The 16,293-nt window shown below is 37.3% G+C and overlaps 1 protein-coding gene across 3 annotated transcripts in view; it reads right to left on the reverse strand.

The window, feature by feature from the left end:
* The window catches only part of Yes1 (YES proto-oncogene 1, Src family tyrosine kinase), a 66,562-nt gene that overhangs the window by 12,427 nt on the left and 37,842 nt on the right, over window positions 1–16,293 (reverse strand). For all 3 annotated transcript variants that reach the window (XR_005283769.1, XM_038315481.1, XM_038315482.1), the window contains 8 exons: window positions 13,806–13,905; window positions 10,301–10,399; window positions 9,057–9,160; window positions 8,821–8,970; window positions 7,121–7,276; window positions 6,732–6,911; window positions 3,249–3,325; window positions 2,021–2,174 (listed from right to left, as the gene is read on the reverse strand). Coding sequence is in view for 2 of the 3 variants with exons in the window: in XM_038315481.1 (XP_038171409.1) it covers window positions 2,021–2,174; window positions 3,249–3,325; window positions 6,732–6,911; window positions 7,121–7,276; window positions 8,821–8,970; window positions 9,057–9,160; window positions 10,301–10,399; window positions 13,806–13,905 (1,020 nt within the window). In the remaining variant the exon portion in view is untranslated. The remainder of the gene's footprint in view (window positions 1–2,020; window positions 2,175–3,248; window positions 3,326–6,731; window positions 6,912–7,120; window positions 7,277–8,820; window positions 8,971–9,056; window positions 9,161–10,300; window positions 10,400–13,805; window positions 13,906–16,293) is intronic.

The raw sequence follows: 16,293 nt of genomic DNA on the forward strand, positions 1-16,293 counted from the left end.
TGTTAACTTATACAAATATTTAGTCTATGACTTTAATATACAAGCATTTTGCTAATTAATACAAAAACAACACAACTTTCATGAAATCTGTGTATTTATGCTAGTAAAATTTTAAGTGCTGTATATACTCAAAGTGATTATATACGTGTGTGTGTGTGTGTTTTAAAGTAGGAGTTCTTAGGTATGAAAACAGTTCAACTTTTACAATTACAAAGCTTCATTAAAGAGTGGCAGCTAAATTTAGCCTTCAACAAACGGTTAGGATTTTCTAAGTAAGGACTACAAGAATGTATGACTAGTTGGAGGTAAGTGTATGTAGGGGCAGAGACAGAGAAGTGGAAGGATGGCGAGGTGACTCAGCAGCTAACATCTCTCACTCCAGTTCTAGGGGACATGACACCCTCTTCTGGCCTCCATAGGTACTACATGCAAGCAAAACACCCACACACATAAATCACGGGCTTTCTACTTTGGCAATGCTAACTATTCTGGGGATGGAATTATTTGTAAATGCATGATTATTACGCTGTATGTTACAGCATGATTATCAGTATCTTAGCCTTTACCCATTAGATGCTGACAGTAGACCTCAAATTAGAATAACCAAAAATGTTTTAGACATTGCTGATGTCTCCTTGGGGTAGGAAGCGATAATGTTTAATTGGGAACCACCTCCAATATAAGAAAATAGTTTAAGTAACAACTTACCAAGTTTGTTTTTAAAATGAGAAAATATTTATGTGGGACAAGGGCGATAGCTCAGTGTGTTAAGTGCTTGCTGCCCCTGTGAATCTGAGTTTTGATTTCTAGAACCCATGTAACTTGTGTCTGTAACTCCAGTGCTTTTACAGTAAGAAGGTTAACTGGAAACAGAAAAAAGTCAGGGCATTTGCAGGCAGCTAAACCTGGTACTTATCCTGGGAAACAAGAACCCAATCTCAAGATGGGAGAGTAATACCCAAAGTTGTCCTCTGACCTTTGGGTGTTTGCTGTGTCGTGTGTGTCTGTACTCCCAAACACAAACACACATGAAAACACAAAGAATAAATAAAATTTACTGCTGCCCATCCTAAAGGAAGTACCAAGGACATTTTATCCGCTATATTTATAATACAAAAGTATCTCGTCAAGTTCTTCTTTAGGAATTAGCTATTAAACAGCCAAAGTATTATTTATTGTATATAATTGTATGAATAATATCAATGGTTCTGTGTCCTCTGAAGCAATCTAGAAGTCTCCCTCTCTCTGTCTGTCTCTGTGTCTCTGTCTCTCTCTCTCGCTCGCTCTCTCCTCTAAGACAGGGTTTCACTGTAGCTTTGGAGCCAGTCCTGGAACAACTTGCTCTGTAGATCAGGCTGGCCTTGAACTCACAAAGACCCACCTGCCTCTGCCTACCAAGTGCTGGGATTAAAGGTGTGCACCACAACCACCTGGAAAAGTGCCTTGTCAATACTGGGTCTCTCATTTTTGCTGCTGTATTACCTACTCCTGGTTAGCTGGCCTCCTAACTTCTGAGTGAGCCTCCTACCTTCATGTTCCATGTCTCCCGACAGGAGTGCTGGGATTAAGGGTGCAGACTACCACATCCAACTTTATGACATGGGTTCCAGAGGTCAAACAGGCCACCAGGCTTTGCGTTCCATGTGTTTTTTACCTGCTGAGCCATTTTCCTGAACTCCTACCCTCCAAATCCTGTTGATCGCCAACAGATTTCATAGATGGAGCAGCTTTGCTACATGGGAAACGCTCACACAGAAGCACTTAGTCTACCGATGGTTTCATGCCAGGTCCACATGAAAATGCATGTTACATGCTGAGCAAAAAGACAGTGTCTCTGTCTAGCTGTGCCGTTCCCCACAAAAGGCTCTTGCATCCACACCCTACCCTGTTGTGCTTTGACAGCCCAGGTAGGCAGGAACCTCGTTATCCATTACAATTATTGGTATTGCATAAAGTCCTGGGTGTTAAGTAAAACAAGCACAGGGTATTAGATTATAAGCATCTATATATGTTATTTTACCTTGTCTTGCTGTGTACTCATTGTCTTCAATTAATCTTGCTAAGCCAAAATCTGCTATTTTGCATACAAGATTTTCTCCTACAAGAATATTAGCAGCTCGGAGATCTCGGTGAATATAATTCATTCTTTCAATATACGCCATACCATCAGCAATCTTAAGAGAGGAAGCACAATAAAATGCAAAATATAAAAAAAGATGCAAAATATATGATGCAAAGGGAGGATACTTTTGGTTAAAGGGACTGTTGAAAAATTAGGCATCTCAAAAAATTTACAGTAACAGACACAATCCAGAGGACAGCAGAACAACTGTAATTTTTAAAAAATGATTAATCTTTACATCCCTAATATGCAAGTAAAAATCGATCAACACATATTTTGAAGATCAATATTTTATGACCAGTGTATATCCATGACCAGCGTATATCCAGTCACATGGTCAGATGGAGTCTGGAGTCTCTGGACAAAAACTCATACAGTCCATACCAGACACAATCTAAGGTGCTGAAGTATGAACAAACTACAGCTTCTAAGTCAGATGTACCCACAGCCTGTTTTCATATGACTTGAGAAGTGTTAAAAAAAATGGCTTTTACATTTAAAGGGCTGTAAAACTAATGAGGCCCAATAGGGTTTGTTATGTAGCTCACAAAGCCCATGCCATTTATCTAACTATATTATTAAAAAGGCTTGCCATTTTTCCAAAAGTGTCTAAGAGCCTTGAATGTACGGTCTGGAATATTCCTGTCCTCTGAAATTTGCTGGCATTATCAAATGACTTTCACTAACAGGTAAGCGCTACAGAAGCAAGCACATAAACTTATCTTAGATTGTTTTTGAGACAGGGTTTCTCTGTGTAGTCCTGGCTATCCTGGAGCTCACTCTGCAGACCAGGCTGGTCTCAAACACCTGCCTCGACGCCCTGAGTGCTGCTATTAAAAGCATTGCTACCATCACTCAGCCTGTGTTAATTTTCTTAAATTCATCTGCTGAAATGTAAATACAGATTTTGTATTTGTGGAAGCTCGATGTCAAAGGTCATATGATACTGGGCAACCAGAAGAGCTGCAGTATTCTAATACTTGAGGGCTCACACTGAACTACCTCTAACGTTCCCTCTTCTAAAACCGCAGTATTTCACTGCACAAATTTTAATATTATGCTAAGAGTTTTCTGCATTTTTAAACATATGCTTTTAATTCAAATTGATACATATATATGCAACTACCTGAGCAGCCATATCGACCAGCTGTGGGAGTTTCAAATATTTTCCATCTCCTTCTTTAAGGAAATCTAACAAGCTCCCTGTAAGAGACAGAAAGGTATCGGGGAAAATGTGAACAAAACTTTAAAATAGAAATGAATAGTCTTCAATACCCTAAACAAATCATCAAACCAGAAAAAGTTCTCAGGGTTTTTTTTTATGTATTTTGGACACTTTTGGAAGTATCGAAGACTCCAGTGGAGCCTCAAACTGAAATGTTAAAACTTCTCTTGATCACAGATTTGAAGTGGACAAAGTGCACTTCCCATTCTAACAGAACCTTCACTGCTTTAGTCATCGCCCACACTTCGACTCTGTGATGAAAAGAAAGACAGCTATATGTCTAAAAGTCAGTTCGAGTCTAGTACACAGCCAACTGAGACTACCGTGGGGTAGTCACAATTACAAGCAGCTCACGATGCTGTCAGGAGATGGCACTATGGGCATAGTGAAGTATGATGAACTCAGCAAAGTGGAAGGTTAAGAGGGAGGTCTGGTTATTCTCTCTCTACTATGAGTTAAAAGCATATAACATCAGATAAACCCAAAACAAGACACATTTTTATAAAAACAAAACAACAAAAATACTCATTTTCATAAGAAAGGCTGAGAATTTCAGATTAAAAGACACGAAAGAGAGATGGCAATTGAATGCTGGGCTTGACCATGGATTCTACACTAGATCAAGAAAATATAATTGGTAGAACTGGTAAAGACAGATAGGAGGCTGGAGTGGCCAAATCAGCACACAAAAAAGTGACAGTTTAAAAAAGGCGCAGTTGGCGCCTAGAACCTGACAGCTAGGCCAAAAGCTTGACAGTTAGAAAAAGGTGCAAAATTCAAAAAAGGTGACATCACAAACCCCGTGAAGAATAATCCCAGCCAAGGTAGCGCTGAAGGGGAGTAGGCGGGGAGATCTGACTTACAAAGCTCAGTGGCAGACTGTGTTCTTAGAATGTGCAAGACCCTGGGCTTGGTTGTCAGCTCAACAGTAGGAAAAAACCACATATGGAAATTAAGAACAACAAGAAAATCTGTCTGCAACAATAGGTTTCTGATAAAGCACATGAGACAATAAGCTTTAAAGGACTAACAAGGTTTACTGTTAAGCAACTAAATATTAATGACTGAGGAATTATTGCATTTTAAACCCAGAAACTTTTATTATTTTATATTTGAACTCTCGCCTAGAAATAATCTTAACCAAATTATGTAACAACACAGAATTCTAGCTTTTTCTCTAAATTTTAAAAGACTGCTATATTGAACTACATGGATGCTCCATTAGTCTTACCTCCATTTGTTTTTTTGCGTGCTACTAATATCTTGATTTAAATTTCTTTCTTTTCCTTTTCTCACTTCCTCTTCTAATTCATTTAATGCACTCATTCAAATGCCATAGGTAGCAAGTGTTTGCAGCCTAAATGCCTTCCAAAGAAGACATATACTTTGTAACTTTAGGTATATTTTAGTTATCAATTAATAGGTTATTGGTTTTAGTCCTTTTAGAGCGATTTTTCTTCCTCCTGTAGTCCTTTTAGAGAGATTTTTGTTTCTCTATCACCATTAATAGGAACTACATCATCAGCCAATATGAACTACTAGAGGTGACATAATAGTAACTTATTAGTCTGATTCAAAAAAATAAAAATAATCCAGGCAGTGGTGGTACATGCTTTTAATTGGAGCACTTGGGAAGCACAGGCAGGTGGATCTCTGAGTTCAAGGCCAACCTGATCTACAGACTGAGTTCCACGACAGCCAGGGTTACATGGAGAACCCTGTCTCAAAAAACAAAAACAAAGTACAAAAATAAAAATTTTAAAATAGATCCAATTAAAAATAGGTAGATTCAGACTAATCAGCATCATTTAATCACTTACTAGCTCCTCTTCTACAGCATCATTAGCACAGATATAAAGAGGGAAGAGCATCAACCTTGCCTAGTTTTGCCCACTCTAAAACGCCGTTACATAAGAGCTCACCTGTGCTCTTATAAGGTGGGAAGGATGAGAAATTTCAATTGACAGTAAGGGAGAACAGCTTCTGCAAGTCCAGTGTGTTAAGAACTGTGTTTATGTAAGATGATATAAAAATGATTCCCTTCAATATCTTTGCCTTAGTGCTATAGTTTAACACTTTGAATAATTCAATTTGTCTACTTTCTGACTGCCCCAGCAATTCCATTTCCTTTACTTAAATCTACCTTCAAAAGACGCACTCTAATTCTCCTTTATAGTTTCATAAGGTCCTGTGGGAGAACTAGGAAAAAAAACCACTAAAACAAACACCTAACATTTCCTCTTTCAAAAGTCTACAGAACAAATCTTAAGTTAGAAAGTACGATGACAAAAATCTGTATGTACAGAGGCCTGCAGGAGGCTGAATGGAAGAAGGAAACGGTCGACTCCGTCGGCCCGCACTCTGACCTTCACATGTGTGTCACGACACCCATACATATATGAATGCAAAATACGTACATAAACATAATTTGAAAGGACAAACATGTATTCTGTGAGCAATCGGCCTGCCAGGTATACTCACTGGTGCAATGGGGCATGAATGTTACAGGAGTAACCATCCATCTTCTGGTTGGACTTAAAAAGCCCACTTCATGAGATGGAACCCATACCTCTGAGAGGTAGATCATAGATCCCAGAGAAAATCTCCAATTATTGTGTTATATGAACAAAGCAATAAAAGGACTCCTACCATACTGCTATACCCACACAGAGAAGTGTATCACTGAGTCTCACCAGAGAGATGACTTCTTGCAGTAGATGGATCACAACTGGACAAAATCCAGAGAGTGAGAGACTGAAACACTGAGGTCTAAATGGGATCACACCCTAATTATTATCAAAGCCCTCCCCTCAAAAGGCTCAGAGATCTATGCATCTATGCGAGTGCCAGAGGTGGCAGATGACTCCACAATGACAGTATTTTCCAGACACAGCAGGTCTGATGCACATATGAACTCCCAAAGACTATGAGACAAGTTCAAACCAGACAAGTTCCCAACAAAGAGAAGGGCAAGTGGACACAAAATCCAACTCCTTACCAAGAACCTATTTGCAACTGACAGCTTCAGGGAAAGGGAAAAATCAGTTGTTTTTTTTTGTTTGTTTGTTTTCCAATGGAGAGACAATGGGTATATCAACCACACCCCAAGGAAGGCTGCACGCTCAGGAATAACTGGCCAACAAAAAACAGACTCCAAGGTCTTGTTTTAATTTTGTTTTGGATTTTTCTCGTGTTTTCTTTCTTTCTTTCTTTTTTTTTTTAAGAGAAAGAATATAAAGTTGGGTGGCTGACTGGGCTGAGTGGGTATCTGGGAAAGAATATGAGCAAAATATATTGTATGATTTTTTTTAATCTAAGAAAGAACAGAAATAAAGTCGTTTAATTGCAACAGAACCATGTAAAAGACAACTCATATGTACATACCTTTTGCCATAAACTCAGTGACAATATAAATTGGCTCTTCGGAAACAACTGCATACAATGGAACAAGTTTATCATGTCTTAATTTTTTCATTATCTGAGCTTCTTGAAGGAAAGCTTCTGGCATCATTGTACCTGGCTTTAGGGTTTTGATTGCTACCTTTGTGGTTCCATTCCATGTTCCTAGGAAAACATTTGATTTTACTCTTTCAGTATCTGCATTTCTGTATCTGAGTCTGTATTTCGAGGGATTTTAGACCAAAATTCAATCAACAATAAAAGTTATCCAACATAATTAAATACATACTGTACATATTTTATCATATTTTGCTATTTTAATTTATGGTTTCACAATAACCAAATGAAGTAACAACAAAGCTCAGGTTTCTTACCCATCCACACTTCACCAAAACATCCTTGACCCAGTTTAACCTCCAGTCGCAAAGATTCTCGAGGGATTTCCCAAGCATCTTTTGCTAGACCTTGAGTCTGGGGTTTCACAGTTGGACACACAGTTGTTAACTTGTGGCATAAACCATCAGCATGTTCTAGATAAATGAACAGGGTACACTGTAAATGAATTACTTTCAAAATTAAGACAATTAGTGTGTGTATATACATATGTGTATATATTTACATATATGCACAAATATACATACATACACACAGACATAATTGATTATTTAGTTTTTCAGACAAGATCTTAGTAGGTGGTCCTGACTAGCTTGGAACTTACCATGTAGACCAAGCTGGCTTTGAACTTAGTGATTTCTCTTCTTCTAGGATTAAAGAGTATGCCACCATACCTGGCTTATTATTTGTTTTTTTAAAAAAGCTTAAATTTACTCTAAAGCTACATATACAACAAGAAGCTTTCTATAAGAAGTATATACAGTGGCCAGGCCGTGGTGGTGCATGCCTTTAATCCCAGCCCTCAGGAGGGATTTCCCAAGGCAGGTAGATCTCTGTGAGTTCGAGGCCAATAAGAGCTAGTTCCAGGACAGGCTCCAAAGACACAAGACTGCAAAACAGAATACTTTTCAAAGGTCCTTGAAAAGACAAGAATGTCTATATTTCCTATAGGTTCATTTGCTTGGATAAGAAATAACAATCTTCAGCTGGGCGGTGGTGGTGCACACCTTTAATCCCAGAATTCAGGAGGCAGAGGCAGGTGGAGCTCTGTGAGTTCAAGGCCAGCCTAGTTTACTACAAAGCAAGTTCAAGGAGAGCCAAGGTTACACCCTGGTTTACTACAAAGCAAGTTCCGGGAGAGCCAAGGTTACACAGAGAAACCCTGTCTCAAACAGCAAAAATAAATAGCATGTTCAAACTGGATTTTGTAGGGTTTTTATTTTAGGAAGCCTCCAAAGATTCAGCTTCTAAAGAAGGGAATCAATGAAGGTATCTGAGAGCTTTTGACTCCATTCCTTTCCTTTTCTTTTTTGCGGTGTTGGGGAGGGAAACATGGCTCATACTACTAAGCATTTTACCACCAAGCTATAATCCTAGCTCTGAGATAGCTTTTTTATATTACAAGTTTAATCTTAGCTATTTAATATACATATTTGCTGTCATGTTCTGTAATTTATTATCACAATCTATCTTAGCATATATACATTATGATCTAGAACTCCAATGCAAACACTTTGCCAATAAGGCATAATGGTTCCAATTAGAGCCTGATTTGAGCACGCTATCCCATAGCCCAATTCATGGTCCTGCTGTGTTACCTGAGCCACATGGCAAAGCACCAGCATGATGGCTCAGCTGGTACTTGTGGCCAACCCTGACAGCTTAAATTTCATCTCCAGGATCCCCAGCGTATTAAAAGAGAACTGAGTCTCTAAGTTCTTCCCTGACCTTCACACCATGTATCATAGCATCATAGCATGAGTGTGCACACACACATTAACATGCACAAACACTAAATAAATACTTTTCCAAAAAAGATCCAATGCAGAACACCAACATCTATTGGGGATTGACTGTGTGTAAATATAAATGAGCATATTAAAGCTTAAGAAAGATAAAGAGTTGTCCTCACAAAATAGAACGTAAGGGATTAATTCCTACCCCTGAAGTGCTCACCTACCTGTGTAGTGCTTCACCAGTTTCTGCAAAGTATCAAACTGAGCTCTGGTCGTGATGTAGTATCCACCATTGTCAAGTTTCCTGATTTTGTAATGCTTCACATTGTCACCCCTTACCTCATCCCAGTCACGAATCGAGAGGGAATAAGCGCCTGGGGGGGGAGAGGAACATGTTCACTCCAGCTTCCTCAACCTATGCCTAATGCATGTTATGCACATATTAATAAAATATTCATACCTTTAGTGGTTTCACTTTCTCTGACTAAGAATATACCTCGCTGATTCCCAGGATTCAGAAGCAATCTTTCAGCATCTTTTCTCCCCATTTTTCCAAAATACCATCTGAAAAAAAATTAATGATGTTTTGAGATAAAAGGTATGAGGATCAGAAATATTACATACATGTATCAATAAGAATGGAATGCAATAGCCTGGCAGTGGTAGTGCACTCCCTTAATTCCAGGCAGATACAGGAGGATCTCTGTGAGTTTGACGGCAGCCTGGCCTTCAGAGTGAGTTCCAGCACAGTCAGGGCTACACAGAGAAACCCTGTCTTGAAAAAGAAATATGCAAAGTATTAATGTTAGCTCAAGTATAAAAATATTAACTGTGACCCAGGCAGTAGTGGCGCACGCCTTTAATCCCAGCACTCAGGAGGCAGAGGCAGACAGATCTCTGTGAGTTTGAGGCCAGCCTGGTCTACAAAGCGAGTTTCAGGACAGCCAGGGTTAAAAAGAGAAACCCTGTCTCAAAAAATGAAAAAACAAAGAATCAAAAAGCAAAACAAACAAACAAAACTGGAAACATGCTCTAACAGTTTTTCCATGTACTAACTAGTCTCACCATGTCTCTTAAATTCCCCTTACCAATCCGAAAATCAGTAAATAGAGAAGGAAAGACAAAAATACAAACAGAAAAATCTGTCAGTGAGGGGAATTAATTCTTTAGAAATAAGTATGATCACCTGTATTAAGTAAAATGCTGCAAGCAGATCATACCAAAGTCAGGAAACTCTAAATATGTGTGGGTTTGATTTAATAAAGCTTAGTGACAAAAAAAAAAAAAAATGACAGTTATTGCTGTGGGAGAGTTCACAGAATACTGAAGACAAAGAACCAAAGAAAGTCACAGTCACAGTAGAAAAGGACACTGATGTGATGACTGTATCAGTGAAAACAGCAAGTGTCACAAACATGACACTCTGTGCAAGGAGATAGAAAGATAGCCTACGGAGCACAAAAGTATGAGTTTTAAAAATTAACAGGAAGATAAAGGAAAGAGAATACAATGTAAAGTGATTAATACAGATTTGCTTATTGTGTGTCTGAGTAGATATATTAATCATTCTTAAAAGCACTTATTAATATGATACATTAGCTGTATTAAGACTGGAATATAATAGTGTGTAAGTTGTGTTAAGAAGAATGTGCATTAAAACACTTTAAGTCAAAATAATTAATAAAATATGAAGTAGCATCATACTCTTCTGCCTGAATGGAATCTGCAGGTGCTACATAATTGCTAGGGATATAACCATTCTTTCCGGTAGCAATTGATCTTGCTTCCCACCAGTCTCCTTCCCTGCAACACAAAAAAACAACAATCACTATAATGCAGACACTTACACAAGGTATAATTCTTATCTCATGCAAAGAACAGAAACCACTTCCATATTTAATCTGGAGTTTTCCTTGGATTAATAGACAAAGAGCTGAACTAAAAAAACCCACTATTTTTAAAAGCTGGTTAGATGAATTAAGACCACAAAAAAGCACAACTGTTGCTGTAAACCAACAGTAATAACAGAAAACCCATAAATACTGCACACTTGAATTCTACTTACCTTTTTCATGTTAATTCTTTCAACTAAGACTAATAAACTATGCTGAATAAAGAAATTTACTAAATTTTAAGTAAAATTTTAGAAGTTCAAGATTTTATTTGTATGCTATATACACCTCTCACATTTAAAAGATAACATTTAAGGGTTTTAATATATTCAGAATTGTAAAGTCATCAAAATAATACATTTTAGAACATTTTGCCACCATAAAAACCCTGGCTGGCAAGACAGCTCAGCAGGTGAAGGCACTTGCCATGCAAGCTAATGACCTAAATTCAATGCCCAGATCAGTGTAAAAGAGGAAGGGGAGAACCAACTACACCAAGTTGTCCTCTGGGCTCCATATATGTGCCTACAGACGTATATTAAGGTTCACCTACATTTTAGTTTATGTCATGCTAATTTTTTTGTTCTTGATACCAAATGCTTTCTTCTTAATAAGAAATAAGAGTGTAACATTTTAAAAAGTCACCTTAAAAATACAATCAAAGGTCTTACTATTCTTATACCCAAACTTGACAATCCAAAGTTGAATTTCTGGAGTTGGTGAAATGGCTTAGTGGGTAAAGGCACTTGTTGCCAAATCTAAAAATCTGAGTGATCCCCAATCCTATAGGGCTGGGGGAGAGAACGACAGAGAACCTATTTCTAAAAGTTGTCTTCTGACCTCCATACGCGTGCCATGATACATGTACATGCCCACATTGTGTGTGTGTTTCTCTCACAATAAATACAACTATTCCTTTGTCTGTCTCTCTCACAATAAATAAAAATATTTCTTTGCCTTTCTCTACACAATGGGTAAAACTATTTCTTTTAAAAAAGCTGAATTTCTAGTGGTGGTGGCATAAGCCTATGATCCAGCACCCAAGAGGTGGGGGCAGAACAGTGAGTTCAAAGTCAGACTGGGCCATATAGCAAGACCTGATTCAAGTAAAACAAACATGTATGCTTCTAAAATGTTATTCAAAAACTGATATCCAAACATCAGCAAAACTAATATTATAATTCAAAATGAGGCTGCATATTGTTTAGAATATATATTAACCTTGGCTTTTCCAAAATTCCTACGAAAGTATCTCTAGTAAGATGTGTGTGAGAGGTTCACTACTTAAGATTACATGTATTGTCCAAACTGAAACTTTTATAAATGTTCGAAGTGAATTTAATCTCTAAAGATTAAGAAAACTTTTGATAATTTAACTATTTGAAAACAAATACTTTGATTAGTGGAGCCCTAGAATACATTAAATCCTTTTCTCATACACACACACACACACACACACACACACACACACACGGTCTTACTACATAGCCCTGTGATGATTCTTTCTTATTAAAACTTTGTATATGACCCTCCTAAGAATTCCCTGAGTCATTCACTGAGTGTCACTAAGTATAAGACAAACAGCAGTACGTAGCTCAAGAACTGATTCTGGAGCAGGGACAGCAATTATAATGGTACTAACACTCTTGACACTTCGTATTTCATGAATCTTTTGTCTTGTACATAGCAGAACTTTACCAATATCCCTGGCAGGTACTAGATGACAGTTGCCACACTCTCTCCCTGACTATGACAATATATATATATATATATATATATATATATATATATATATAGAGAGAGAGAGAGAGAGAGAGAGAGAGAGAGAGAGACACTGCTTTTAAATACCTTCTGTTTGATTCTGCCCCAACCTGAGAATCACTGGTCTAAAAGAATGAGAAATCAGCCGGGCAATGGTGGTGCACACCTTTAATCTCAGCACTCAGGAGGCAGAGGCAGGCATCCCTGTGAGTTCAAGGCCAGCCTGGTGTTCAGAGTGAGTTCCAGGACAGGCTCCAAAGCTACACAGAGAGACCCTGTCTCAAAAAATCAAAAGAAAAAAAATGATAGGTTAAATTAAAAATTGTAAATTGTAAATTGCAATATGATGACTGAGGTTTGTAGAACATCATGTAAACACCTAAGAGTAACATTCATAGAGTAAGGTGTGCAAACTGAGCCAGGCAGGAGAGAAAGAAGACAAAAAGATGAACCACTGAAAAGGACATAGGAAATACCTTTTAAAGGATGCGGAAAGCTAACTTGAAAGGGGAAAGAAACAAGGAATCAAGTATAGTTTAGTGACATAGCACAGAATTTGCATGCTTGAGGCTCAGGATTCTATCCCCATCTCAAACAAGCACCCTTCCCACCCACAAAAAAAGAAACAGACCAAAAGTTATTCCAGAAAAAGAAATAGTATGTATGAAGGCAAGAAGAGGGTGCGAAACTATTGTACTCAAAATATTGCAATTATATTGTTGGGTAGCAAAATGAGAAAGGATAGAAATACAGGGCAAAGTCTTGATGGATGATTATTGTTGTTGTTGTTGTTGCTCTTTTTATATCTTCGTTACTATCGTTAGCTACTGAAGAATCTTAAGGCAGAGAGACACAACCACAGTTTATGTACTAGAACAGAAAGTGTTAGCATGGTAAAATGAGGACAGAGGGAAACATGACAAGAAGCAAGAAGACCATAAGTACATGCTTTGAGAAGTTACAACATGGTTGTTATGTTTGCTAATGAAATTAGGAAATCTGCAGCATAACAACCATCAAATTTTCTATGGCAGACTGCTAAATGACAAAGTCTAAGAGTAACTAAGAAAAACACAATTTGGTAAGTTTCAGAGTACAGGGGTTCCATATCCACCTCCCCCATCCCCAGCACATAAGGTTGTAAAGTCATCTGGTATTTATATAAATACAGATTTTACTTTCTAAAGATCCCTTTATAAAGGGCATCATTTTTGGAGACAGGAACTCATTAAGTATATAGCCCATGTTGACCAGGAACTCACTATGCAACTAGGCTAGCTTCATACTCAAGATCTTCTCTAGTGCTGGGATTACAGGTATGTGCCACCACACCTAGAATTTTTTCTTCTAAAAGCTCTGTTTACAGATTAACTCTAAGTACAATTTGTAAAAGTAGTAACTTCTGCTGGTAGCAATATATTATCCAATATGTCTCACAAAATCATCTAACCCGAAACAAAGCCCCATACCCCACCACTCTCATCTCCACACCATCAGCTCTATCAGTGGTCCAAAGTAGAGACCAGGTTCCTTCACAAAATATACACAAAACTTACGTATTGTTAATTATTTGAAATCTTTCACCCTTCTTAAAGGAAAGGTCTTCTGTAGTTCTAGCTTCATAATCATATAAGGCAACAAATATAGTGACACCACCTGGCACAGGAAAAAAAGAGCAAGGTAAATGATAGCCCTGAATACAATGAGAGAACAATTATTGCTGGGAAAAGCTTAGCTTCAGTTTCCTTCTTCCTCTAGGATTTTTTTAGAAGCTGGGCTTTGCTAAAATGTTCTAAGACTTCCTGTGAAACTATAAATTCTAAAATCCTATAAACTCTGAAATAAACGTAATTTCACTTCTGAAGCAAAATGTCTGGCTTGAAAAGGCAGCCACATTGCAGATCAATCCTTTGGGAGGGAAAGCACACAAACTGCGTGCCCCTGTCTTCAGTTCCTTAACATGAAAGCACTTCCATATAAATCCATTAAAAGCAATCATTAAGGTTTTCTTAAAGCTCACTTTATACTTAAAAATAATTTTAAATATAATTTTAAATTTTAAAATTTTAAAAATATTTAAAAATATCATATTTGTCTTAAAAGTTAAGTGTATGGCCAAAATGAATTATACAGTATAAAGTCAAAAAATAGTTATCAGATTTAGTGATGTATTAATATAGTTAAAAGAAAAACACATTTAATATCTGATATATTATGTGCAAACAAAATACAGAACATATATATAAAAAATGACAGTGCAGTGTTTAAAATATTTAAAGGAAGGCATTCTAGTTTTAAAAGTCTATTATATCATTTTTAAAGATGTATATACTTATCAAGAATAATAAAAGGTTTTGAAACACATGCAAATTATTCAATGGCTAAATCAAGTCACATTATTCATCTTTTTTGACAAGAAATTTTAAATCTACTTTAACCAATTTTCAATACAATTTGTTGTTAATAAGCAGAGTAGTTACAAGGTTGTACAATGGAATTCTTGAACTTATTCCTACTGAAATTTTATATTTTTTTTACCAACTCTTTTCCAAAAAGGGTGTGAGAGGATCAAATCCTTAGTCTCCTACATGCAAGATCAGACCTCTGACGAACATATTCTTTCTGAGACAAGGCCTCACTCTATGGGCCAGGCTGGCATCCAACTCATAGAGATCTGCCTGCCTCTGCCTCCTGAGTGCTAGAGTTAAAGATGTACCACCACATCCGGTTGACCAATACAGTCTTAATTATGTATACTCTCTGTCTAGTATAGTCCAATTGGTTTGCTGGATCCATTATTAGTTTATATCCATTGTTTTTTTTTTTTTAGATGGGAGAGGGAAAGGTAGGTCGTAAATTACATGAGTGATAAATGCAAATACTGTGACATGGAAAATAAAACTCGCTGCCTCCCTCTAAATACACAGTAGGAGAAAAGCAAAGGTAGAGGAACACGTTCATACACAGCATCAGCTTACTCAACTGCTTCCTCCTCTAAGCTTTAGTCATTAATCCACTTGCTTATTTAGTATCTCTACTTCATTGCCTAGTAAGACCTCAAAATTTATTATAAACAAATGAATGAAGCTCTTGATTTTTCTTCCTTAATATGTATTTGTTCAAGTCTCCTCTCTCTAAGCAAAAGGGAGTGTGATGTCGTTGGGACTGTTTGTTCTAGTTCTAACATAGATAATTTTCCTATTTCCCATTCTACTATGGTGTCACCTCTCACTAGGAAAGCTGGCACCAGAAATTACCTTCCTAACTTACTTCTATTCTGCTTTACTATCACCCATTCTTCACACGGCTACTAGAGTGAAGTACTTTCAAGTGTATGTGTTTATGAGTGTAAGCCATGTATGTACAGGTGTCTGAGGAGGCCAGAGGACGGTGTTGAACTGGAGTTACAGGTAGTTGCTAGAGGCCTGATATGGATGTTTGGAACCAAACCCAGGTCCTCTGGAAGAACATCCAGTGCTCTAAACTGCTGAGCCATCTCTACAGTTCCTAGAGTATTTTTAAAGAGGAAACCCAACAAGCAAATTCCCTTACTTAAATCTCAAAGCTTCTTTCTAGCTTTGAATAACACTCAAGCCCCTTCCTACAGTCTATGGTCCTAAGCAATTACAGTGTCCTGTCCAACTGTCTAGTCTAGTACAATTCTCCCATTTATGTTCTTTGGTCTTCAAAAGTTCCAAGTGCATTTGTAGTTCTTGAATTTTGTGTTTGCTAATTTTGTTATTTTGCTTGTTCTTTCCTGAGCTCTACAAATAGGTCATATCTATCAATCAAGTATCAGTTCAAGTGATTTCTTCCCAAGGTAGCTTTCTTTGGCAACTATAGGGCCTTCATCAATCATCTTGTTCTTGCCTTCAAATACTTAAACATTACTGATCACTCTGTTTAGCTGTTTATTAACTAATTATTATTCAATCATTATAATATAAACTTCACTAGATACAGAAGCTTTGTTTATATTGCTCACCTCTCTATATCTTATATAGGACATTCTGGTCCCCCCTTTTTTAGTTATTAAATGAACAC

This window comes from Arvicola amphibius, chromosome 18, assembly GCF_903992535.2.
Source record: "Arvicola amphibius chromosome 18, mArvAmp1.2, whole genome shotgun sequence".
NCBI classification, from domain to species: domain Eukaryota; kingdom Metazoa; phylum Chordata; class Mammalia; order Rodentia; family Cricetidae; genus Arvicola; species Arvicola amphibius.